The sequence below is a fragment of the Excalfactoria chinensis genome, chromosome 5, assembly GCF_039878825.1.
Source record: "Excalfactoria chinensis isolate bCotChi1 chromosome 5, bCotChi1.hap2, whole genome shotgun sequence".
Taxonomy (NCBI): Eukaryota; Metazoa; Chordata; class Aves; order Galliformes; family Phasianidae; genus Excalfactoria; species Excalfactoria chinensis.
In genome coordinates, this window is record NC_092829.1 from 21,047,402 (window position 1) to 21,064,377 (window position 16,976).

The 16,976-nt window shown below is 43.3% G+C and overlaps 2 protein-coding genes across 3 annotated transcripts; one reads left to right on the forward strand and one right to left on the reverse strand.

Annotated features, from left to right (window-relative positions):
• Positions 1-236: 236 nt before the first annotated feature.
• Positions 237-8,205, reverse strand: COQ6 (coenzyme Q6, monooxygenase). The gene is made up of 13 exons (XM_072339301.1): positions 8,010-8,205; positions 7,555-7,686; positions 6,293-6,351; positions 5,660-5,783; positions 5,094-5,224; positions 4,614-4,721; positions 4,465-4,527; positions 4,073-4,180; positions 3,388-3,590; positions 2,203-2,318; positions 1,601-1,767; positions 539-560; positions 237-381 (listed from the first exon to the last, which is right to left on the reverse strand). Exons 1-13 carry the CDS (start codon positions 8,167-8,169, stop codon positions 347-349), a joined length of 1,428 nt encoding a protein of 475 aa, XP_072195402.1. The 5' UTR covers positions 8,170-8,205; the 3' UTR covers positions 237-346.
• A 93-nt stretch (positions 8,206-8,298) lies between these two features.
• On the forward strand, positions 8,299-15,834 carry FAM161B (FAM161 centrosomal protein B). 2 transcript variants are annotated; one of them, XM_072338228.1, is made up of 9 exons: positions 8,299-8,416; positions 8,545-8,769; positions 9,936-10,498; positions 12,056-12,393; positions 12,779-12,906; positions 13,180-13,347; positions 13,832-13,931; positions 15,220-15,350; positions 15,599-15,834. In XM_072338228.1, the coding sequence occupies exons 2-9, from the start codon at positions 8,621-8,623 to the stop codon at positions 15,687-15,689; spliced, it is 1,668 nt and encodes a 555-aa protein (XP_072194329.1). In that variant the 5' UTR covers positions 8,299-8,416; positions 8,545-8,620; the 3' UTR covers positions 15,690-15,834. The 2 variants fall into 2 exon arrangements, with proteins under 2 accessions (XP_072194329.1, XP_072194327.1); XM_072338226.1 differs by having other exon boundaries at positions 12,764-12,906; positions 15,599-15,823.
• The last annotated feature ends 1,142 nt before the right edge of the window (positions 15,835-16,976 follow it).

Sequence of the window (16,976 nt, forward strand, 5' to 3'; positions counted from 1 at the left end):
CACAAGAAACGTTGCTATTAACTAAAAGCACCACAAGAGAGCCAAGGAAAAAGGTGAAGGAGGGAGATGAGAACATTAAAACATACCCATCTGCAACTGGAAGTTGGTCTCTTCTGCTGAAAACTCACCCTCCTTTCGGAGTCCAGGAAGTGGTTAAGAACACAGAATTGACGTAACAGTTCCAGAATCACACCATGAAAAACTGAAAGTAATTAAACAGCAAAATTCATCGCTACCAAAATTCAGCACAGCTCACTTTGGTCTTCAATTTAAAAGGTCCAAACTAAAAGCAGATTGTACAGACAGTTCAGTGGCCAAAGGGATAATGATACCACAGGAAGAGACCTCAAACCTTGTTGAGAAGAGCAGCTGAGATGTTGTCTGCATAAACCAGAGAAGGTGTAAGACACAGCTCAATACTTCAGTTTTATTGTTAAATTAAAATAACACAACTCAAAAATTGAATCAGTCACAGTCCTTATAAAAATAACGCGCACACCAGCAAGCTGCTGTTCCAAACTGAGAACGGATCACTTACTAGCAAAAGCCATGATTTGCTCCTAAAAAAGGGAGAAAGAAAAGGAGTTTATCAACTGGTGATAAGTACACATTTCAGAAAGCAGCTATAATCTCCTTCTCCTTTCCATGTGGACAAGGGTACTTGTCGGTCTCTTAGTTAAATGCAAAGCACCTGTCCCTGCATGCAAGGAAATTAAAGAAGTTGCAGTGTTCTTTTCCTTCTTGAATAGCACAAAACAGACATAACCAACATGTTCTGTGCTCACAAAAGAGGCCTCACTTGGCCTTCTGCTTTCAACAGAGAAACTGAATAAACACCAAGCACTGAAGCAGCAGCATACTGCTCCTCTTAGTACAACTAGAGACATCAATTCAGCCTAGTGTCTTACTGTAATGTAACGCATAGGAAACTGGCCATCTGCGTTAAACAGTAAGACTTGATTTGTGCAATAGAGCAAATTCAGAAATGAGAAAGCTAATTTGAAGGCACGTGGGAGCTTTGAGAGCAGGTGGCTCAATGAACATCATGAAAACCCACCAACTACATTAGTGCTGTGCAAAGTTCTGGCAGCTGGGCCGCAAACACAAGTTCTGTGCTTAAGTCTGAACCTCCTCAGGTAACTTCCATTGAGGGCTTCAGCCAGGAGAGAACAATTTAACAGGGCAGAACAGCACAGAAACAGATATCTGTACAAGTCACACCCCACATCTATAAAGTCACTCAGTGTCTTACTCTTAAGGAAGGTTTGTTTTCAGAGGGCTATTTTTTTTTTCTCACAATGCATTTCTGGAATGCGGTTCAAAGTTCCAGTTCGCATTCCATAGCAAAATAAAGCCAAAGACTACTGGTGACTTTTGACCCACAGTTACTGACACAGAGTATAGATACTGAGATCCTTCACATTCCTTGTACTGTAGAAGAAACCCATAAGTACCAAGCCACAAGTCATTTAGGAAATCCTAGGGTTTGTTCACAACACAAAACCTCACTTTCAACAACTCAGTTTGCATTTTCCAACCAAAAAAAAAAGTTTCATTGCAAAAATTCTCCAATGGCCCGTGTACAAAGGAAGAATCTTACTTTGACAGGAGGCAGGGCATTTGTTGCTTGCAATCCCCATGTCCTCAGCAGCACCACGGGAGAAAGGCTTGTAGAGTAAAGCCTCTTCAGTAAATCAATGGCAGCTATCAAGGAGACATTGTGCCTCTGACGTTCTGTCTCAAACCTTAAGAGATGTTTTAAGGATCCTGGAAGAAATAATTGAATATTCACATTACAAGCGATTTGCCACAAACAACTGTGCATCTTATCTATATAGTACTCTCCACAGATAACTAAGAACACAGAACAGATAAATGGACCATCTTAATATAGGCTTGAGTCCATCAGCTAGTGGTTTTTGTCTCACTACCTGTAACACTACCATCCGGCAGATCCTTTCTTTGCTTTTTTAAAGCATTTCTTTTAGGTTTTGAGGATGCAGATGGCATCCAAGCATTTTTAACTGCTCCGCAGCCAAAGAACAGTTTTGCTTCAAAGATGCCTTTAAGCAGCAAATCAATCAATCAATCAATAAGCAGCAAGCTCAACCTGCAAATAGAGACAGTGCTTGTCCTGATGGTAGCAGCAGAGGCTTGTAAGGCTAAACCTCTCACAGCCACCTCACTGTCTTGGATCCTTACCCAGATCTTGCCCGTTGAAGGCTGCTGCGCTGAGGAGATGAGCTAAGCATGCAATATCACCAAAACCCAGGTTTACACCTTGTCCTGCAAGTGGGTGGACTCTGTGTGCTGCATCCCTGAAGCAAGAGAAGACAGAAGATTATAACCCTTCTTGAAGAACGCCGGATGGCTGACAAACTCTTCACTTCTTTGCAATTAACATGATTCTACAACAGCATATACAGCTTTATCCAGTACCTCCTTGTCCTGAACTGCCTACCTACCTCTCCAGCTACAAGAAGCAAGAAAAGGAGGGGTTAGCAAAAAGTATCTCAGAAAGGAAAAACTATAAAGAGGTGACCAGCTAAAGTCCAGTGTCAGATCACACGTGAAACAGGCTTTACTATTTACTATACTAAGTAGCACAAGAGGAAGCATATCAGCGACACCAAAAGCAGACATAATGAATACAAAGTTGTGATGCAGCACTGAAAATAATCTGATTTTCTTTTAAATTATGAGTAGACTTATCTGCCAAGAACGAAGCTGAACACATTACTCGAAGTAATGAAATCTGAGTATGAAATGTAAAATCACGCACTTAAAACGTTAATGAGATATAAAGCACAGAGTACTCATAGGCACAAAGTGACTCAAGGTGGAAAAAAGAATGTATCACAAATGTAACACGGCATCAAGAATTACTAAAAGCTACCAATGTATTGCAGCTGTAGGGGAGAAAAATGTACATTCAGCCTTAGAACATAAAAGATGAGCTACTTCCCTCTTTTTGTAGACAACTGTACAAAAGCCTACGATGTCCTATCCACGGTTATCTGTATCTGTATCTTGTCATTTGTGCTCAAGACAAGTGAGCTAACACTCAAAATGATATACAGAACAGTTGCTGTTTGGGGAACTATACAGGTCCGTCATGAGACACTGGACTGCTTCACTGGGCTACACAAACAAGAGAAGGAAAACTGTCTAATTGACACAGAAGGCATGCACAGCAGGCAGAGTGCTATTCATACAACAGGCTTTTGTCAGCACAAGAGCAAATTATGTAAAGGGCCTGGATAAAGTCAGACTCTAGCTATAAATGCGTTTCTAACCATCTAAATTCTTAAGTGGGATTTGCTGTGCTCACATCATTTCTAACCACACACCACTCACTCACCCAGCAGCTGCTTCCAGAGACCTTACCCGATGAGAGCCATGCGGTGCCTGACGTACTCTGTCGCGTGGCCCATCCCCAGAGGGAACATGGCTCTGCTCTCTGGATCTACTTCAGCGACACTTGGGGGCAGCTGACGCAGCCCAGTCCCTGAGGGTTTCAGAAGTGAAAGAGCAGATCGAAACATGGCTCCAGCAGTATCGATGAAGTCAGAATGGTTTACGTTGCTCCACTGAAATGAGTACACAAACAAACAGAAAGAAATCTTTAGACATGAACCCACAATGCTCAAGGAGGTTGTGAATGTCCCATCCCCTTGGAGGCAGACAAGGCCAGGCTGGATGCGGCTCTGGGCAGCTTGGTCTGGTGGTTGGTGTCCCTGCACATAGCAGGGGGGTTTGAAACTAGATGGTCATTGTGGTCCTTTTCAACCCTGGCCATTCCATAATTCTACATATGTCTTCAACTAGGATAAGCCTATGCTTCCCATCATTCAGAAAACTAGTCCAGATTCTACCATACCTTTTGGAACTAACTTAAATCAGTCCCATAAGGTCATCTTTTTTTTGCCAAGTGTCCTCTAATATCATCCCTACCAGAAGAGCACCTTGAGAACCCATCTTCCCTATTACTGTCCTTTAAGCTGTAGGATTCCATTGTACTTTTCAAGATTGCAACAGCCAGCCTCATAACTGCTGTAAGGCTGATACTCACAAAGGCAGAGTTGATGCTATCCACAAAACTTTCCTTGTCCATAGTGAGAAGTTCTGAGGCATGTTCATGAGATGTAGACCAAACCAGAGAGCTGGCAGTGTCAGACAGCTGGATACGAAAATGTCAAGGGTAATTATCAAGAGAAAAATAACAAAAAGCAAACAAACAAACAAAGCAAAGCTTTCCTCACTCTCTTCTTCCTACACCAGTCAAACTGCATGTTACTTCCCCAGCCAAACATACTACAAGTGGGAAATGCCAAGGATAAAGTGCAAGGGAAACAACTTCAAAGGCAGAAGGACAAAACAGGCATAGCAAGGCACAGAGAGAAGAAAAAATATTAAAAGAACATACTAAGAAGTAAAAAACACAGAGACCACGGGGTATCTTACTGGCAGAAGTGCAATTGGCCCCGTGGGGAGGAACCTCTGCCATGCTACGTTATTGTCTGTGGCCTACAGTGGAAAGAAGCGGACAATTAGGAACTAGTGACTTAACATTATCTGCTTAAGAAGACAAGAGATGGTCTGCAGAATTTCACCTCAGACAAGTGAAGAGTTGCCACCACAGCTGACTGGTCATACTGATGCTCAATGTTCTGAACTTCAGCTTCCTTCCGGACTACAGAGTTATGGCCATCTGCACCGATCTATGGAATAAAGAGATGCAGATCTACCTCTTCATCAGCTCCAGAGAAAGCCAATATTCCAGTCTACAAACCTCCATTAGTGTGTACACATATTTTTGTTTATACAGAAGAAGAAAATATATGTAAGTTCCCCCAGACCACAGGAGGTGGTCCCTTTTACTCCTGTCCAGCTCAACACAGTTTTCTTGCATCAGGTACAAAAAAGGCTATTCAATGTGTCCATCCCTTAGCACCTCTAGCAGAGTTAGCAACTCACCTTACTTAAGCCCTCCACGTGGGTGGAGCGGCACACAGGGAATCAGAACCAAATCCAGTGGAAAGGACTTGGGCAAGAGATGATGCCTGATCAACAGAAATAAAAAGTTTAGTTACCAGCAGTTTGGTCTGAAGTCTGCGTCCATCAGCTAACTCAATTTGGACCCAAGGGCTTGTGTCACAGCTGTGAGAGGGAAGGGGCCAGGTATACCCGACTGCTCTGCTCCCGTAGAAAACCTCCACCCGGTCTGGTGGGAACACAAAGTACCATGGTCACTGCATGACACAGACATGGGAAAAAACGAAACATCACTACAGCAGCAAAGGGCCGTGCATGCCCTTAGTGGCACTCTGAGAATAGATTCTACAGTTCTCAAGGCAAGGATGAACAGATCTGGCAAACCGTCACCGCAAAGCCCACTCTAAACAGAACACTACACATCTTTCTTATTAAGTCTTCCTGAGAAACTGTGTGCTGGTAAGTAGCACATGCAACTGTCTTCATCCTGTGTATCCTACAGCAGACAGATTTCTCCCTCCATTCCCCCCATTTCAAGAAGCTGCCCATGTCCCAGAGTCATTTGTTAGATAAGTCATCTTTCTCCCTCTTAGCATACGCAACAGAAGACAAGTTATTGAAAGCTCTCTTGAGGAAATAAAACATTAAAGAAGTTGTCCACTACCTGCTACTGCATCTAACTGTTTGGTAAGAGCAGACATAATGACATCATTCTCCACTATGTAACCCATGTCATCTAAGTCATCTTTCTCAAAAGTGATGATGGCTTCAGAACAAGCATCCCACACCTACAAAGAAAAACATTATATGAGGCTACAAAGCAAACAGGCACCGCTCCTTTCAGAGAACATGGAAACATCCATCCTCCCAGCAGAAGAACGCCAATCCAGGAATGCAGAAAGACATATCCTGAATGACCAACCACTCTAAGCCACTAAAATACATCACATAATTCCTTTCAAGCAACTATCTAGATTAATCTCAAGCACTAATTCTGAGAACAGAAAGGTTTTTTTCCCCTATTTTCCTGTTACATAATTAACACACAGTGCTAACCTACTACTTTCACCTTTATTTCTGTCTTTCCTGACCAGTACCTATGCCTCCCAGTTTACAGCTTCCACTAGGAATCAGCCTTTCATCCTGTAACATCATGGCTCTTACAACAGTTATCTCCCAGAGAAAAGCGTGGCCTGCCCTTTGCCAAAGAAGCAATAAACTTAGGATTACTAATGAAAGTATTTCCAAGAATTCAAAGTAGATAAACCCGATACATTTGCAGCCCTCAGTATGGCACCTGCATGCGTCGGAATGGTTTACATCTCAGGCTGCAGACGTGATCCCAGGCACCAAAACCTAAAAGAGGAAGAGGACACAAATAGGTTTACACAGTGACACTGAGACCCAGATGAAGCTGAAGCTCACTCTGCTTTCCTCTCTCACTGATCACTAATCATAACTAGTATATAATTTGCCCAGACTCTGCTTCCACTACACCTAGCAGTGCCAGTGCTGCCTGAGACAGTGCTTTCCCAGCTTCAGCATCACATTATCCTGCTGTTAATGTGAGCCAGATAAAAAGGCACAAGACTTCTGCCCAAATGCTGTTGCTTACACATCAGCTCTCACTGGGCAAGAGAACAGACAGGAAAAGTCACAGCCATCACTGTTTATAATATTTCTCCCTCCACTTGAAACCAAGGATCAAATTTGTCTTTGAAATGAAAACTGAACAGAAGCGAGTTACTAGACCGCAGGCACCAAACATGGGAGAATTATGCACATGTAGTGAACAAGGCACCCTAGGTGCTAGAGTGCACTTCACAACCTTTTGCCAGCCCGCTATCACAAACACTAATACACAGTGTATACATAAGTACATGCATTTACAGAAAGAAATCAGACTGAGCCACTAGAATGTGGAATCTTGTTGCCAAGAGATGCCCGGGCCTATCACTGCAACTCGATGTTTAAAGTACTGAGAGACGAAGCCAAACAACTCTATTTACGATGAAGGCAGAAGGGCCACAAAGATGGTGAAGGGCCTGGACCATCTCCCCTACGAGGAGAGACTTAGGGAACTGGGTCTGTTTAGCCTTGAGAAAAGAAGGCTGAGAGGGGACTTGATCCAGGTTTATAAATACCTGAGGTGTGGGAGCTATAGTGGCGAGGCTGGTCTCTTTTCAGTAGTGCGTGGGGACAGGACTAGGGGCAATGGGCAGAAACTCCAGCATAGGAAGTTCCGCACGAATGTGCGCAAGAACTTCTTTACGGTGAGGGTGACGGAGCACTGGAACAGGCTGCCCAGGGAGGTGGTGGAGTCTCCTTCTCTGGAGATATTCAAGACCCGCCTGGACGCCTACCTGTGCGACGTGGTGTAGGGAGCCTGCTTTGGCAGGGGGGTTGGACTCGATAATCTCTAGAGGTCCCTTCCAACCCCTATAATTCTGTGATTCTATAATTCTGTGAAGGCAGAACGCGCTCAAAGGAGTTTTGTTTAAACAGGACAGAAAAGTGAAAGACGCGGTTGGAAACACCAAGAACAGAAGCGATACGCACTGCCCAGGAAGGTCGCTGATCCGGGGGAGATGGAGCTGACCCTGTTGCTGTAGCTCTCTGGCAAGTGATATTCCTTCCTAGGCCCAGCCTCTAGCAAGGCGACCTTCTTGTCACGGAAATGGATATCGTGCCCTTAAACAAACCAACACAAAACACTTTGCCACATCGCTCCTGTCGGATGGCCGCTTCTTCATTCTGTATCTATCACTTCCACGTGTTTCTGTGTTTAGACAGAGCACGTTCCCGACCTTATGCAGAAACACACTAAAACACGCTAAAAGCAGCCAGCCGAGTTTTAATTTTCAGCGTTATGAGTACAACGTTTGTGCACGATAAGGCCCGTGCAGTTAAAGCGCGCATTAAGCTTTCTCTTTTTGTACCGACTTTTCCTTTTTGCACACTGACCGCGCTCCCGGCCCGGGACAAGCCGCCTACGGAGAAGGTCACGGCCTTACCGAGCGCGGCGGCCATAGCGCTGCCGACCATGCCGCCGCCCGACACCACCACGTCGTAGAGCGGCGCGGCGGCGGTGAAGGAGCGGAGAGGGCCCCGCGGACAGGCCCGCAGCCGCCCGCCGAGCGGAGCCAGCAGGGCCCGGCCGCACGCCGCCGCCATCGCTGCGGAAGTGACGTCACGAACGTCGCCCGCGGGCCGAAGTCGCGCGAGGAAACCATGACAACGGCGCCTCTCCCCGAGGAGCGAGCGCGATTAAAACAGCTCTTCCTGACCACCAATGAGCGAGCGGGAGGATCTGCCCATCTCAGAGTCTGATTGGCTATTTAGGCCGGAAGGCGGGCCTAAAGCGTAGTCGGCCTCGCTGATTGGCGGGAGACGGGCGCGGTGCTGGGGTGGTGGCCTGCAGGTGAGGAAGGCGTCCGTGCTCGGCGGGGTTGATCTGAGCCGGGAAGGGCGACGGGAGCGGCGGGTGGCGATTGCCCCCTCCCGTTCTGGAAGTCATCACCCCGCTGCTCTCCTTGATTTATTTCCCAGGTGACAGGCGATAACCGAGCTCCCTCCAGCGTTAACGGGCGAACTGTGCTTTTCCCGTCCATCCACCGGCCCCAGGATGGAAGGCCGCCGGTCTCTGTTGGAGCTGGGCTTGCTGTGCCAGGCAGCGTTAGGGAGCGACCTCAGCGCCTCCCAGGAGGACGAGGACCTCGGAGAGCTCTCGAGGGAGGCGGCCGCGCTACGCGCCAGGCTGTGTGCGGTGCTCAGGTAGGACGGCAGCCTTTAAGGACAGCCAAACCCACAGGAGTGGAGGACGCGTGGGGAAATCCTACTGCTTCTCCCCAGTTCCGAGCAGTAACACAGCACCGTGGGTCCCACCATGAGCACACGCGTGCACCTTGTCAGCATGTACCAGCACGCTGCCCTAGATGTTCACCGATGCGATGAAGGGGCCTGAACACGGGCCCGCATAAACAGCATTCACGTGAAGCACGAACAGCACAAATGGCCGCTCCCCTTCCTGCCTGCCGGTTGCAGTTTGCTAGCAGATAACGTGCACGTGTGTTTCTGTCCAGCACCAATCTTCAGAACTGTGGTCTCTCCAGCACCTGGTTTTCCAACACTGTCCTCTGGGATTAGTCCAGCTTGAAGTTCACTAGAGGGTCAAATCCTCTTAAATGAGAAATAGAGTCTATAAAGAACAAGATAGGACAAATTGCAGCAACCACCTGTTTACACACAATCAGCCGCTTCTCTTTCATAGTGCCTCCCTGTTTGTCTGTGCTTAGCCCTTTCTGATCCACCTTGATCCTTCCCTTGCATTCGATCCTTCCCTAAATGTAACAGTTCTAGCCAGTCCCACATTCACCCTTCAAACATCCTATGAGAAGTTTCCTGTTTCTGTGAGACCCGTGATAGTCGTGTGTTTGTTTGTTTTTAATCATGAGTTATATTCTCTTCTTAACAGTTACAAACTTTCCAGCTGAACCTCTTGAAAGTTGAACTTCCCTTCCACACGTGTCTTAGGAGTTCTGGTGTTTGATACTGTTATCTTCTGTTTGTTAGGCTTTGTGCATCCCTGTGCCTCATTTATTGCCTCTCCCCATTTCATATCTTGTGTTGAATATCCTTGAAATTAAAACATTCTGTTTAACTTATGGCCTTCATAGCGACAACGTACTAGCAGCATGATAAATTGCATTAGGAATCTAGGTAGTCGCAGCTGCATTTTGTATATGGATAAACGAAAGCAAGCAAAGCTATGCTTATGAACTTAGGTAGCAAAACAAAATTTGGAGCTTGAGAACAGTGAGGCCTAGGCCTGACTACAGCTCAGCCTACAGTGTCTTTCTCTCAGTCAACAGATCTCCCTTCTTTCAGTTCAATTTGTTAATAATTTCCCTTATTTCCCCTTCATAATGTCTTTGTCTTAGTCATACATCTGGTAACAAAAGGCAGTCCCGTTCTTTGATTGACCTCACCTCGGACAGTACCTGGGATCAACAAAAACCTCACTTGTTTCCTAAACCCCGCTTGAGGCCAAAAAGTGCTTCATCTCCCTGGATTCCTTCCATCACTATCCCTCAGCCCTTCAAAATGACACTGCGGGAAGCTCGCAAAAAATCCCAGCTGATGAAGTCAAACATGTTTCTTGAACTAGACAAGCTGAGAGACAAAAGGCAAAGCCAGGATGAAGCTGAATGTCAAAAACAGTTCCGGGCACAACCTGTACCTGCCCATGTGTTTCTTCCCCTTTATCATGAAATAATGGAACAGAATGAGGTTCGCAGGCAAATAGCAACACAGAAAAGAAAGGAGCAGCTACTTTCCACTCAGAGACCCTTCAGTTTCCTGGAAAAGGAGGAGAAAAAGAAAGAAGCTATCAGACAAAAGTTCTTAACAGCAGCAAACCCAAATGAGAGCTCCAAACTGAAGAAAGTCAATAGAAAAGTTCCTAGATCAACTAATGAGACACTTCTTGGAGATAAACTCAAAGGTAAAGTGCTCGGGCTCTTCCTGTAAAAAAACACTCACCTCCCTGACTGTCCCTCACCATCTCAATGCTAGGAGGTAGAATCATGGCCTCCATTACATCACTTGAAGTATAAAGCCAACACCATTACATCCTCTGGTATTGTCTAGTTTCCTCTACACTACTGGTCATTACATTTCATCTAGAGACTCTTAGAATAGGGCATCCCAAACTCTTGTATTAGGGTCAGCAGTGGCAGTTCTGCACCACTGCCAAACATCAGCAGGTACATTGAGCTGTTCAGATTTCCATGTTCCTTCTGCAGCATGTCATGATAGTTTAGGAATCCTTCCGTGAAATGAATTCCTTTGGTTAGCCTAAAGGGACTTGCATAAAGCCTGGTACAAGTGCGAAGGCAGATGTAGTGCTTAAAGTGTCTGAGGTCCAGATGGTATCTTGGAATTGGTATTTTTTTTCCCACCTAAGTCATCTGAGCTGCACAGAACTATTTCCCAGGAGAAAAACATTCCCTGAGCCCAAATCAGGCCATTAGTCCAGTTCTAAGCAATGGTTCCGTAGTTCTTGCCCTTCTGTAATGTTTTCTGATACCTTTCAGTTGTACTCCTGAAACAAGTGAGGACGGGGCTCAGACCATTTTAGTCGGAGAGAAAGATGATCCTCTTCTTATCAGATGGCTTAAGCCCTCACAGTTGCAAGATAAAAGTAAACGAGACGGACTGTAGTGGCTCAACCAGATAGAACAGCTTAGATTGGAACGGACCTTAAAGATCCTGAGGGTTCCAAACCCCACCCTGTGACAGATAGCATTGCTTTTCTCGTTATTATTTTTTAAACTACTTGCCATCGATTCCTTCTTGAGTACAACGTCAGTTCAGTTTTCATCAGAAAAACATATGCTGTAGTGTACTAAATTAAGTAGATTAGAAATGTAAATGGAGAGCAAAGGATAAACCATTTTCAGTTTCTGCCCGTTATATGAGAAGGAAAGGGGAATAAGCATTTCATACCTCAATCAGCGCAAACACATAAACACACTCTAAATATTTCTTATTTTGTCTTCACTTTCATAAATATTTGGTACTGCACATGAAAGGACATAGTTTCATGTTATACCCAAATCTTGCTTACTTAAAATCTTACTCAGCATAAGCAAACACTGCTGCACATTAGATAGAAAAGCCATCATCCATTACAAGTACATCTGAAAATCCTGTTTGGTCACACAGTCAGCCTTAGGAAACCAAGTCTGATGTGAAAAATAGAACCTTGACCTGGAACCCCTAAGAACAGGAATAGGAGAAGGCCTGCTCAGTAACCAGTGATACTGGAAAGAGATATGTCGTAATGCCTAAGAATGAGACTCAGACATGGTTCTGTGTGTTCCTTTGCTTTCTTTCATCTTGGAGGTAGATAAGGGGTGGAATATGGGGAAAGAGAATACATGATACCTGTTTGCACTTATATGAGTAGTTGCCATTATTAAAAAAATGTTGTGCAGTGGCAATTTTGTGTCCTTTTACATCATTCGTATTCTTCTCATTGCTGTTTTTAATTCATTAGAAGCTGAACTCTACAGAGAAATCCGCATTCAGATGAGAGCCAAGGATTTGCTGGAGAGCTCTGTAGCTCCAATAGATACTAGCAACTGTCGGAGGGATCCACAGTCCCGAACTGCCACCAAAACTAAGCAGGAAAGACTTGGATTCTTGCAGGACAGAAGCTTCAGCTTCAAGCCAAGGATTAATCCAACAGTACCAGATTTTGAAGAACTTTACTGGGCATTTCAGAGGGAAGCAGTAAGAAGACAAGAAATCAAAGAGGCAACTCGAATTAAGCCATTCAAATTACGAACCTCCAATCTCCGTGGCAGGCAGAGAGAAGCTAATGAAAAGATAAAGGTGAGATGACTAAATATTTCTTTGCTACTGTTCTCCCCGATCTCCCTGATGGAAAATTCTTAAATGTATATCATTTATTTATAATAGTTTATGTCCTTTAGTGAGACCTCGGTATTTATCTCAGGGGTACTGCAGAATTCTAGGACAAATCAAAGAGCAAAGAGACGTGCTATGGCAGCTAAGGCTTAGCTTCCATTCCATACTCCTAAGCAAGTCTCCTTCCCACTCATCTCTCAGCCCCTCCCCATGTAAATCCCTACTGATGGAAGAAAGAAGAACGAGTGCATTGCCCATGTACCTCCACCTGTTCTCATTACTAGACAAAAAACGGAGGAGCTTCTGTGCTGTGAACAATTTACACTGAATGAAGTTCCATTTCTTTCAGGATTCTCAGCAACTTTCCAAGGTTTCCATGCAAAAAAGTCATTCTTTGACTGCACTTTGCTCTCTCTCTTCCAATACCCTTCCAGTGCATATTACAGATGCAACAAGAAAAAGGGAAGCTGCTATTAGGTAAGTAGAACTTTGTCTACAAGACCATACACCGCCTAGTGACTGAAATGGAGAAAGTTATGTTCTCCCTCATCACACTGACAACAGTTACCCTCATTGTTTCTCTGTGGCTAGTCATATTTCCTCGCTAATTCTTGACTTGCCTTGCAGTCAGTTTGGGAGCTACACATGAAATCTGAAATATTCTAAGGAGAATAGCAAAAAGTGAAATTGCCATCCAGCATGCAGTCTGGAACTCTTAAGTGAGCTCATTACTTACTTTCCTCCATACAGATACTCCCAAGAGAGCAAAAAGGAAGGAGACAAAGAAGGAATTTATTGGCTAGAGAAACAGAAAAAGAAATGCCAAGCTATTCGTAAATCAGTGAACAGCCGAGCAAAAGCCCTGGATCCACATAAAAGTCTGGATGAAACACACAAGGAGAAGCTGAAACAGAACCGGTCAGTATCCTATTCTGCACAGAAATAACTGTTTGCTTTGGTAATTGGGGATTATCAGGTAATTCTTTAGGAGGACTTTAATCTAAGAGTCTTCTTAGTGTTAACTTTTAGTTGCTATACCCATTCCAGACTCATGGATTTCTTCACAAGCATTACCCTTTCCACACGCAATAATTTTCTTTACATTAACCTTGGTAGAGACAAATTGGTACAACTTCAATGTCTCCCTTGGCAATGGACATAAAACACATAAGATGAGGTTTTGTAAAAATGTGAACTTCAATTCTCAGCTTACACTCTAAATAGTAAAACTTGCTACTGGTGTGTATTATGGTAGCAAAAGCAGTGTTTTGCTCATCATATGGAATCACATTTGGAATCTTGGAGCTATTTAAAGGACTAAATGGCTATTGAAACGTCCTTTTTCCCCATCAGCTGCAGTCTGAAGGGAACCTGTTTTGGACATGGAAATTTTTCGTTTCAGGCAAAATATGAGAGAAAGAACAAAGGAGTACAGAAAGGAGCTGGAAGAAATGCAGCTGCGAGTCAAGAACAGACCATACCTCTTTGAACAGGTCTCCAAGGTAACTGATCAAAGTTCCAAGTGCCTCTGGGTGACAGAATACATTGTCTTTGATTTAGGACAGGCACTAAGAAATCCAGACTGAAGTTATTCACACTTAGAAAGGTGCTCATGCTTGTTTAGTCATTGGACTACACATGGGACAGCCACACAGGTGTTAAGAAGCTTCCTTTCCATGACTTAAAAAGCTCTGGTACTTCTTGATTGTACAACTTTCCAACCCCTAGTATATATTGCAATCAAAATATATGGTCTGATCTAAATTAAGGCCTTTTCACACCGGAAATTATATGACTACCTATTCTGCACCTGAATACCATGGTCTACAGTCTAGAATTTTTCATTTATAAAGCATCCTCTCTGGTAAAATCACTCCTATCATCTGCAAGCTTGGCTGGCTGCTCAGCACATATCACCATCACACAGGACAGTCTCCAAATCCATACTGCAGAGGAACTATACTTAAATACTTTACTTCCTATAATGTATATTTCCAGGGTTTTCTCTTTCAGTTCTTTCTCCTTGCAGAGTTGACAGATAACTGGTTAGAAACATATTGACAATATATAGCCATATGCTGATTTAAGCGTTCTCAGTAGAAATATCCTCTTGGCTCAGACTTTCTGTTCAGGTGAGTGATTAATGGAGACAGAGAACACATTTGTATGCTAAATTTTGGTAACATTTCTGTTTGTCACATTGGTGAGAATGAATCAGTATCGATAGCATTAACTCATTTGGACCTACCATATAGAACAACTTAATCTTTAGAAACTGTCCACTACTTCTGGAAAGCCTCATTTCAGACTACATTAATTTGTGAGGTTGGTGTGGAAGCCATGAGAATATAAGACCCAGAATGCTTTGCTTTCAGCTTCTTGAATACAAGCTGCTACGAAGCTATTTCACAAGTTCTTTTGAAATGCCTTATGGTTAGTGCTTACAAATTGTAGGCCAATATGCTTCCAGAATTTCTCACAACCCTTTTAGCGCATATTCTCAATCTGAGTGTCAGTCAGGATTCAGACACAAAAGTGTGCTACTGTGTGCTATAGAAATAAAGAAAAAAACAGATGCGGGAAAAGATGAGCTTCAGCTTTGAGAAATGTTGAGGACATTCTCCCTGAATTCAGTTTCGATATTGTACTCTATGGTAGACAAAAATTCTAGACAGGGGCTTTGCTGCTGTTCTCATTATCAGTATCAGCCCCAAACTTTAAAACAACATAAGCCGGCTTATAGAGAAGCCCATGTTCTACATGCTTACTGTTTAAGTTTCGATTTGATAGCATGATGCTCGTCAAGGAGCAGAGCGTCGCTACAGAAACACCCTCCAGCAGGTTGGGCTGAGTGAAGAATTTGTAAGGAAAAAAGGGAAAGATGCTGCTGACTTGCTGGAAGAAGAATCTGACATTCACAGGTAATAATGCAATAGAGCTTTTATGTATTTGACTGGAACTATTTTCATTTTTCATAAAGCAATTCTGGTTTGTACCATGTAGTATAGGTACAATTAAATCAACTCCACTCCTCTATAGTTAAGTATCGTATTTTATCCGTCTTGATTCCTTTGACAGCTAGGCAGTCCCTGCATTTCTTATTTGTAGAGTAAACAGCAAATAACTACTGCGAAACGTTTCCAGTATTAGATAATCACTATTTCTGCAGATTGCCCAAGCTTCAGAATGAAAAGGATGACTGTACTACACAGGAAGGAGAACCTCAAGAAGAACAGAAAGGAAAAGAAATGGCAACATAAAATTTAGCAGAAGAATCCATCAATCATCTCTTGATTTTTAATGTGTTCCCACATTAATCCTCAGGAACTTTCTGTTATAGGCTGACAACAATTGTTCTGGGGTAAGTGAGATGTGAAAACTGAATAAAGGAGAAAAAGACCGACTGTTGTTTAGGTCACATTTTGTCCAATTCTGCAAACAGTGCAGCCTCTTTTAGTCTTCCTGAGTGATCCTCATGTGAGCCACTTCCCTTAGGTTAAAAAAAAAACCAAACACATACACAACGTCCCCCCACCCCCCGAGTTTTAAAGGGTAAAGCACTATCTCTGGATAAAAGTGGATATGAAAGATTAAAGAAATACATCCTCTAACGTCAGCTGCTTATGTTCATATGTCAGGGAAGCACACAGAAAGGGGAAAGTTCTCTCAATGTGCCAGACATGAGTTTGTAGATATATATGGTAGAATGGCTTTAAGCAGAGTTTCTACACAAAATAGCACGACTTGACCTACCTTGGAAGAATTTTCACAAGGAGGTTCTTTTCTGGCCTGTTAACAATTTGTTTACTCATTACCAGCTCTACTTCTTCCTCTCATTAGGAAAAAAGCAAGAGTCTTTTATATTAAAATCTCTCACATAAACCCATTATTTGAAATCCAGCTTTAATTTCTTACCAATTCAGGTCATTAATTTGGTCCAAAAAACAACCAAAATTATTAAGGTTGTAATTAAGCAATGCAGAACTTTGGATTGCTATTGTCCTAATTCAACTATTACTGTAATATCAAAGATGGATTTCAGTGGAAAACAAGATTAGGTATTACCTGTCAATGCATTGCGCTCAAGTGCCCAGGGCATCTTAAATGGTATAGTTCACACATTAGTTATCCTCTACTTGATAGTAATAAGCATCTCACAAATATAAACCCTTACCATCTGTTTTCTGACAGCTGTGATGTCAAAACATTTTGAGACTGAAAGATCTTATAATGGCTACCAGTGTTCCTGCATTGTCCAATTTCTTCATCAATCTTTTCCACATGTAAATGGAAGTTGTGTCTTCTTTCATCTTCTTTAGCTCAATCCATTTCTCCATAACAATTCCACCTCACCATCAAATAAGAAATACAGTACCTGTAACATCTAGCACATTAGACAGAAACATCAAACTGAGTTTGTGGCATTGAAAATCACAACAAAGAACTTAGAATTTAGAACCCCAGGGTTTTGGGTTGCTATGTAACACTTTCACAGAGATCAGTTCATGCTGACACACAGCTGAATATGTTGTTTCCTATGTTTCCGC

Bases quoted from the DNA above. Each gene is read 5' to 3' on its own strand.
- COQ6 (XM_072339301.1), bottom strand. From the start codon at position 8,169: ATGGCGGCGGCGTGCGGCCGGGCCCTGCTGGCTCCGCTCGGCGGGCGG. The intron at 4,722-5,093 runs GTAACTAAACTT...TTTATTCCATAG, and splicing joins GACTTCAGACCAAACTGCTG to ATCGGTGCAGATGGCCATAA. The intron at 4,528-4,613 runs GTGAAATTCTGC...TTTCCACTGTAG, and splicing joins CAACTCTTCACTTGTCTGAG to GCCACAGACAATAACGTAGC.
- FAM161B (XM_072338226.1), top strand. From the start codon at position 8,621: ATGGAAGGCCGCCGGTCTCTGTTGGAGCTGGGCTTGCTGTGCCAGGCA. The intron at 8,770-9,935 runs GTAGGACGGCAG...TCTTTGTCTTAG, and splicing joins AGGCTGTGTGCGGTGCTCAG to TCATACATCTGGTAACAAAA. The intron at 13,932-15,219 runs GTAACTGATCAA...TCGATTTGATAG, and splicing joins TCTTTGAACAGGTCTCCAAG to CATGATGCTCGTCAAGGAGC.